Source organism: Dendroctonus ponderosae, unplaced genomic scaffold (assembly GCF_020466585.1).
Source record: "Dendroctonus ponderosae isolate FM_Combo_2020 unplaced genomic scaffold, Dpon_F_20191213v2 Dpon_F_20191213_2, whole genome shotgun sequence".
NCBI classification, from domain to species: Eukaryota; Metazoa; Arthropoda; class Insecta; order Coleoptera; family Curculionidae; genus Dendroctonus; species Dendroctonus ponderosae.
This window is the reverse complement of record NW_026018165.1, coordinates 10,282,179-10,290,551: the sequence shown is the minus strand read 5'-3', so window position 1 is coordinate 10,290,551 and position 8,373 is coordinate 10,282,179. Positions and strand designations below refer to the sequence as shown.

At 30.4% G+C, this 8,373-nt stretch overlaps 1 protein-coding gene across 2 annotated transcripts in view; it reads left to right on the top strand.

The window, feature by feature from the left end:
• LOC109538988 (sodium-independent sulfate anion transporter) overlaps positions 1-8,373 on the top strand; it is a 32,991-nt gene that overhangs the window by 3,937 nt on the left and 20,681 nt on the right. The window contains exon 2 of one of the 2 annotated variants that reach the window (XM_019906483.2): positions 1,342-1,490. In XM_019906483.2, coding sequence (XP_019762042.2) covers positions 1,342-1,490 — 149 coding nt within the window. Of the gene's footprint in view, positions 1-1,341; positions 1,491-3,030; positions 3,111-8,373 lie in introns of those variants that run through there. The other variant, XM_019906485.2, reaches the window with a different exon arrangement.

The window sequence follows — 8,373 nt, the reverse complement described above, 5'->3', positions numbered from 1 at the left end:
TTGAAGCAAATAATTTTGGAGTAAAAAAAATGTACTGCTTTTAGCAGGACTTGAACCTTTAAGTTGCTTACAATATCGTCCACATATTTTTTTAAGAGAGAAATCTCGACATTCGGTTGACTCAAGCGATTGTCCAAAAGATCGACTATTATGTATAGGAAAATATTGGAGAGGGTGGTGCTCCTACTGCAGTGCCAAAAGCCCGCTTATCAAATTTTCCCATAAAAACATGTACAATAAGTAGTGATCCACGTTAACTCCAAAATTTCCAGAATTTTTGCTTTAGTGAAGTTTCTGTCGCCTTCAGCTTCCGACTTGATTCAACTTAATTTAAAGCATATACTAACACATCAAAATTAATCGTCCAAAATCCCCCAAAATGAATACTGCGATTACCAGTTTTGTAAGAAGAGCTGCAGTTTGAGCATTGGATAAATAGAAAGCATTGGAAAAAAAGTGATAAGATGCGCTCTCAAAATACATTTGAACGGGTTGAGGTCTGGAGCAATACTTCCAAATTAAAAGCCGCAGCATAATAGTGTTACAAAACGAATTAAACAAACTGCACCTTTTTCTGAAAAATGATGTCTCCAATAGCACGGGGGTGTTCGACTTACCACACATGATTATTGTGGAAATGGTTGATATCATGTCTTAGAAATGTAGTTTCGGAGCAAAAAAATATATTAAAAACTACCCATTTGACTTTTCCACCATTCACAAAGGCAACCTCTTTGTGGAAAATTCGGTTGGGGAAGATCTTGTACTGTTTGGTCACCATGAAAGTGCAGTCCCATTTGACTTGCGTTGGTCAGTAAGTTCAGAAATTTAGAATTCTATATAATTCTTCCCAAGTTGCTAAATTAAATTCAATATTTTCTTCCCATTATTATTATTATTAATTTAAATTGGTAATTAAATTACCAAATTTGCTGGTTGCAGAAACATAATTCACTCTTCAGCAGACCCAAATATTTCAAGAACCACTCAGAAATCGAAAAAAGTGGAAGGAGTATTTTTGTTTAAAATTAATTTAAAAAAATCATTCGAATAATACCTCGGCTGACACCCTGCATTTGAAACTGGGCAATAATCAAATATATGGCATAGTAAGTATCTAAATCTTGTTAGCACAATTTCTTGCGTCTTAAAATTCGATAATCTAGAGTTTGAAAATATAAAATATATACAATTTGATACAAAATATTTTCCGGTTCACCATATTGTTAGTTCGTTTTTAAATCGTTACTAATCATATACATTATGACATTGTGATCGCAATAATGTTTGAGGTCAATTGCCATATTCCTATAGTAAATATGCAAAACATTGTTTTTTCAGAGATGATAACAACACAGCACGTGACCTGCAAGGTGAAAGTGGTGGAGGACGGAAAATGTTTGCTTATGAAAATCCCAGTCTTTCATTGTCTGGAGACAGCCTGAAAACTGGATCGACCGTAGATTTTCAAGGAAGCAGAGATTTCATTTGTAAGTAGTTTCATTTAGTCACATAAATAAAAATTGTTTTCAATTGAATAATCTAAAAATTACTTCTTCGAAAACTTTTCAGTTAAAGCTACTTAGTATACAGTCTTTCCTCTGGAATATACTATTTCAAGTTAGCGTAAATTCTAAATATTTTATTGCTTTTCCGTGCTGAGCTTGATTTGTGCAATCTGGAAATTTCATGTCTGAGCATAAATTAATAAATTTACACTTAAATAATTATATGTATACAAGTTGCATTGTGTCTGGCCTAGAAGGAAAGTGAATACAGCAGAAAATTGTGTCAATGTTAATACACCATAGAAGAGTGCGTAATATGCATATAAACAGCGCATTTCCTGGTTTTAATTTTTAAGGAAGTGCTACTCAATGAAACAACATTTTTGTCAACCCTAATGAACATATTTATAAAAATTTACCTTTTAATGGCAAGAAAAATCATAAAGTAATACTTGACATCGTAAACATCATAAAAATCCAAAAGCTTACAAAAGATTTAGTTTTTTTACAAACGGCTTGTTGGATATTTCGCCTCAAAAATTTTTGTCTTTGAAAAAAACAGAATTTACTCACGTCTTTTATTACAGATTGATAAATAGTGCTCCTATTTCGCCATAAGAACGAACTATTTATCAAAAAGTAATGAAATAATTCGTTCTTATTGCTAAAAAAAAGCACTATTTATGAATCTGTAATAAAAGATGTGAGGAAATTATGTCTGACAAAAATTTTTGGGTGAAATACCCAACAAACAGTTTGTAAAAAAAATGAATCCGCCTCAACAATATAGAACTTATCTAAAAGATTTAGTTGAATACACTTTTAACAGCATATTTCCGGATTCAAAAATTAATCATTATCAAGCTTGAGAAGATTTTAATTTCAATTTGCACTTAAGTATAAAAATAATTTAGTGAGAAAGAGCTTGATTTATAAACTATTTAATTGATTAGCTTCAATTTCGCAATATAAATGTACATTAGGATTATTTTGAACATATCTAGTTAACACGGTAGAACAAAAGGAATTAGACGTCAACTATCTATTAAATGCTAAGAACTTGTAGATGGTTTGGAATAATACTTTTAATAAACGTATTAAGGATCATTGATTTATTAATGATGACAGATTCCTATATCGAATAACAGTGTTAATCGTTTAATAATTTCGAAATATAAAACCAATAATATTGTATTATTTAGTTCTACCTGCCTATCTTATTGCCGCATTATGTATTGGCAACGCTTAAGTCTAATTTATATAAATTAGTCATTAAGAAGCTTAAAAGCACATTAAGGGCATTTAAAATTGTATTTATCATATTCAATAATTGCACTTCAATCATTTGTTATTTTTTCTCCTCGAATTGATCGTCATTTGATGACCGACTCAAACGACTCAAGCAATACGTGCTAATAATCATAAACAAACTTTATAAAAGATTAACATAATCCTTAAAGATATTTATTAAATTAAATTGTAACTTGATCGTCTAATACTATTGCTGGCTTTCTTGAGCGCCATTTGATCTTTGGTGGTAGCTTCAGTTAGTGGATGTATGTTTTACAAGTGTTTTAAAGAAAGTGTTCAGTATGTCTACCGGTAACTATATTATACATTATCTATTCGCATTTTATCGGTATTGTGTAATGTCTATTGGTTGGTTAATTATTCACTCGCACTCTTCTGGAACTCAAGGAAGAGTTATTTACTTAAATGTGATTTTATTTGTTTTCAAGTGTTATGGTTTTTTTTTAATAAACGATACTTGCCTCATCCTATTAATTCAGTTTACAACACTATTTGTTTAACTTGTCTCTTTTTAGTTTACTTTTTAAATAGGTTAGTAATATACTTGAAAATTGTGGTTTTCAAAATAACCATATTTCACTATTGAAGACATTTTTAATAGGAATGGCTTTCTCTATTAGAAATTACTGAAGATTACTGAAAATAATGGTCTATTTTTCGTGCTAAGTTACTAAATTTTTTAGCTGAATAGAAAATAATGGAGCGCGTTGCAGTTGTGAATATAGTGTGTCCTGCAGCTAGGTTTGCAATACTTTACGGGATTATTAGTGAAATAATCGGAAACATTTTGGATTTTGAAAATTGTATTGTAAATGTGAAGTGCGTAGTTAAATGCAATCATATAAAGTATCTCAATTTCGTTGGCAAATACATGGGTAGTATGCAAGTAAATAGAGCTATTGATATAGTGTAAGTAAAAATGGCAGTTTTTCAAATGAAAGTACCAAAGATTCAATTAAAATAGTTTTCACTTTTAAAGGCAAAGCTTTGAGTATTTAAGCTGTACCGAAAACTATTAGCTCAAGGTGGTTTTTCGCTGAAGGAAATAACAATTTATAAAACCGTAAAATAGAATCACTCAGTGATACTTAGAGAAAAAGAAAGTTAGTACTTAATAGTAAATGTTTTAAAAAATTTCAATTGTTTTTGGAAGCGATCGTCTCAAACGTGGTTAAATATTTATCTCAATAACCGATGTCAACAGACATTCACTTTATATGACAATATTATATACATTTACATAATATGATTAAATAAAATAGAAAAAATATGTAGTTCTTAGTATAATTTCATCAGTTAGTTTGTATGCAGTTGCATGTAGTTGTATTTTTTTGAATATTTTAAAATCTTTCATATCCATTCAGCAGCTATAAATCATGTGATAGTTATAACATAAAGCTGGTATCATTTAAAAGTTACAATGCAAAATATAAAATGAAATAATTAGTGTTCAAAAAAATAAAAAATAATCATAATTGGATTTGGAACGTTAAACATTTTAGCGATCCATAAGAATAATTTATCATCCAGTTCCATTTTTAATTTTTTGATTTATATTGAAAAGTTTAAAGCAATTTTAATAATCCCCAAAAAACGAAATAACCGATTTCGTGACTACACTGTCTACATAAGAGTGCGAAGATAATGTGTTATCGAGCAGTATACCAGGTGAATTTTGTCGGTCTTTTGAAGAACACATCATTTTTTCTTAATGATTTTAATGGATTTTCGCTCATTTACGTATCATTCACTGATTCATTTGATACCACAAGTTTAGTTTTTACGTCTATTTTGAAAATACACTTGGATCTGATATTAGCAAGATAGTTAGAGTGTTGTAGACTATTGTCCAGTCTAGTTAACTAACTAAGAAAATAATGGCGTTTTACTTAACAGTTTCGATGTTTTCACATGTAAAACTTATGGTATTCAAAATAAATGTATAGCATAATTTTACAGGTTTTGCGTGTTTTGCAGGTGTTTATTTTTGTTTTAGTATGACAAATTGTTAGTACGTAAAATTTACCGTTATTTAAATTAAATTAAATTTAAATTAAAGTTATTTAATTAAATTCACATTAAAGCACAAATAAATCCAAAGTAAATATATTTTTAATGTTTGGAATGACAAACCTAATATTTTAATTTGGTACCAATTAATGCAATATCGTCGTAGACTGTTACAGCAAATCAACAATTACAGTAGGTTTTAACGGTCTTTAAAATGTCTAATTCCAGACTGTTACATTTTACTTAGAAAACAACATAGTTTCCCCATTCTAAAATTAAATACTCCATTAGCCAATGCCATTAGTAAAAGCCAACGTTTTAATGAGAAATTGCCATTTATGGAAGATTCAGTTTTTCAAAAAATACGAAAAATTGGAGAAAAATTACTTGAAATATGGATAAAAATTATACTAGCTAATCTCTACGTAAGCAAAGACGTTTAAAGCATAAATGTATGTAAACTTTCTTCATTGCCTTTATATAGAAAACTGTAAAAAATCTTACGCGACTGAAACTGATCTATTTTCACTTGCAAATTTTCACCACAGAAAACTGATTAATATATTATCAAGATATCCACATATCAGGGCCCATCCATATATCCATATTAATTAATATTTTTTGCTGAAGACTGCTTAATTTTTTTTGTTTAAACATTACTTATCAATGAAGATATGATTGAGCCTATGCCTATTGTTTTGGGAATGCCTTTATTTGACACTGAAAGTGGACTGTATTTTATTTATAATTATACTGACTTGATATGAGCACTGGGTGTTTTTTATGATACTTTATTTTGTGCCATTCGATAATCGAGTCTCTATCAACAGCAACTTTTTTGTTTACAAACAACAACAGTTACTACTGGTATTTCGAGCTTCCATTATTTTAATTCTATTCTCAATTATTTTAATAGCAAAAACGATTAACGATTCCTTAACAGAGGTACTGCCCGCCTTGAAAGTCCTACTCTTTCAACTAACCAAAAATTGCTCCCTGTTTATGTTAACAAAATCTAAAGGCAAAAATGCAAGACCTAACTCTACTGCTAATAATTAACCTAAGCTTATCTAACTTAAAGTTTCCTACTTATTAATTCCCATTAAAACTAATCAACTGGTAACGCACAAATCTGGTTAACGGAACGTCTTATGGTACTCTGAAGTGTTTTTGTCCACAACTCTGCACACGTTGTCCTTACCGGGATATAATTTAACTATGCGTCCCAGTTTCCAGTCTAAGATTGGTCCCGAATCATGTTTGACTAACACTAAAGTCCCTACCTTAAAATTACCTTGAGAGTTACGCTTCAATTTTACACGATTTTGCTCACTCAAATATTCGTTTTTCCACCAGTTCCAAACATGTTGCACAGACACCTGAATACGTTGCCATTTCTTAAACTAAACGAATTTTCTTCACATTCGGTTAAATTTGGTTCAGGAAGAACCATTAAATTTCCACCTACTATGAAATGTGCCGTGGTCAACGCAGTAAGATCTTCAGGATCATCATACATAGGACATAAAGGCCTAAAATTCAATACAGCCTCTATTTGTGTCAAAATGGTCAGAAACTCTTCAAAAGTGTATGAATTCACACCAATCACTCTTTTTAAATGGTGTTTAATGCTTTTAATGCCGGCTTCCCAGAGCCCACCGAAATTTGCAGCCTTTGCCGGAATAAAATGCCATTGGACCCTTTCAGAAACCAAGTCGGTAGCTATGGTGACTGATGAATTCTTTAAAAATTCATAAATTTTTTCAATTTCTTTATTAGCCCTATATAATTAGTACCATTATCTGAATATGTGTTTAGGGGTTTTCCTCTCCTACTCATAAATCGATTTAAAGCTGCTAAAAAATTCTCAGAAGTCAAATCAAAAACAATTTCTATGTGAACCGTTTTTGTGCACATACATACTACATAAAAATAGCCATATCCAAACCTTAACAATTTTAGCCCCCTTGGTTTTTCTATCCTTAATGAAAAATAGACCTCCATAATCAGTTCCTACATTTGCAAAAACATAGTGTTCATTCCCTCTAACTCCAGGAAAGTCTCAGATTAAACAGTTATTGCCAGTCTCTGGTCTTGCCTTGAGGCACACCACACACTATCTAACAATACTTTTACACTTATTCCGGCTACAAATTATCCAACATTTTTCCCTGATTAAACTTAGAAGTTGCTGAACCCCACAGTGCATCAACCTTTGGTGCTCCTGACGTAAAATTAAATCTGTTTTTTGAAACTGAACTTTGAAATTGTTCTTTGAAGACTTGATGACGTTCTTTGCAAGATAAACTAAAGATTAAAGTTATTTATCGTTTCGTCTCTAATTTGAAAGTATGACGCGCTACTTGCAAATCACTTTATCAACCAATTGGAAAATGCTAACGACGATTTTTATTAAACATAAACATTCGGTGATCAAGTATAGAATTGTATGACAAAATAATCTGATTCTAGGGATTTTGGATTAATACTTGTGCATTGTGTTGGTGAGAGTAGCATGTTTGTGTACAGGAATATTACTTTCAAAGTAGTCCCAAAAATGAAGAACGGTGAAAAAATATATTTACTTCAATAAGTTATCCATATCATTTCAATTCTTATATGAATAACTCTGATTCCGAATTACTCGTATTATCCAAGTTTAAACAAAAAGCGCCAGAACATAATTAAAAAGGAATACATATTTTCAGCAGCTTCAGTTTAATATTCATATAATCCTATATTAGATTGATAAAAAACACAGCATTTTATACAATAAAAATTCTGATCATCAATCAGAATTCCTGGGTTATAGAGATAACTTATTTTTGTGACATGTTCTCATCCTTTAAGATGTTTCATAGTAATATTTTCATATTTAGGGGGTTAATATCTGCATGTTTGCCAAAAAAAAATATTATTAACAGATCCACGGTTACTTTGTTATTAATATTTCTTCACTATTCTGTTTTTTATTTATAGTTCCCTTTTTTTTTGACTTTATTTCCGCTAGCCACTGGATTTAAATACTACAATATTGTTAGAGAAATACGGACTAAAGACGGAATCAAAAAACAATATCTCTAATAAATACGTTGAAATTTAAGAAGCAAAATTGCAAATAACGTAATAAGTATGTTTGAATAGCGGATTTGAAACTGGATTAAAAATATTCGACATTTTGACTCTTTATTCTGGTCTTTCTTTACGGTACGCCAGAAGAAATAAAATATTGCATCTTTCTACTATCGGTTGCACAGTTTACCAAGATTATAAACGTTTTTTTCAATTTGATCTGTCCTTTCAGTCTTGAGAAAGATCCGAATAAACCCATTTTAAGAAAATAAAAGGAGCTTTGAATCCAAGACAAAACCCACTATCCAAACGTATTTATTGAGATTTTTTGACGCTAACAGACTCATAATATGTAAGTATTACTGACAAATTACATATTATTTGCTTTTTATTAGCAAAACTAATTACAGACTACAGGCAAAAAATAGTGYCATAATTGTTTGTTCGATAACGGCTGTAAAATCAAAAATGA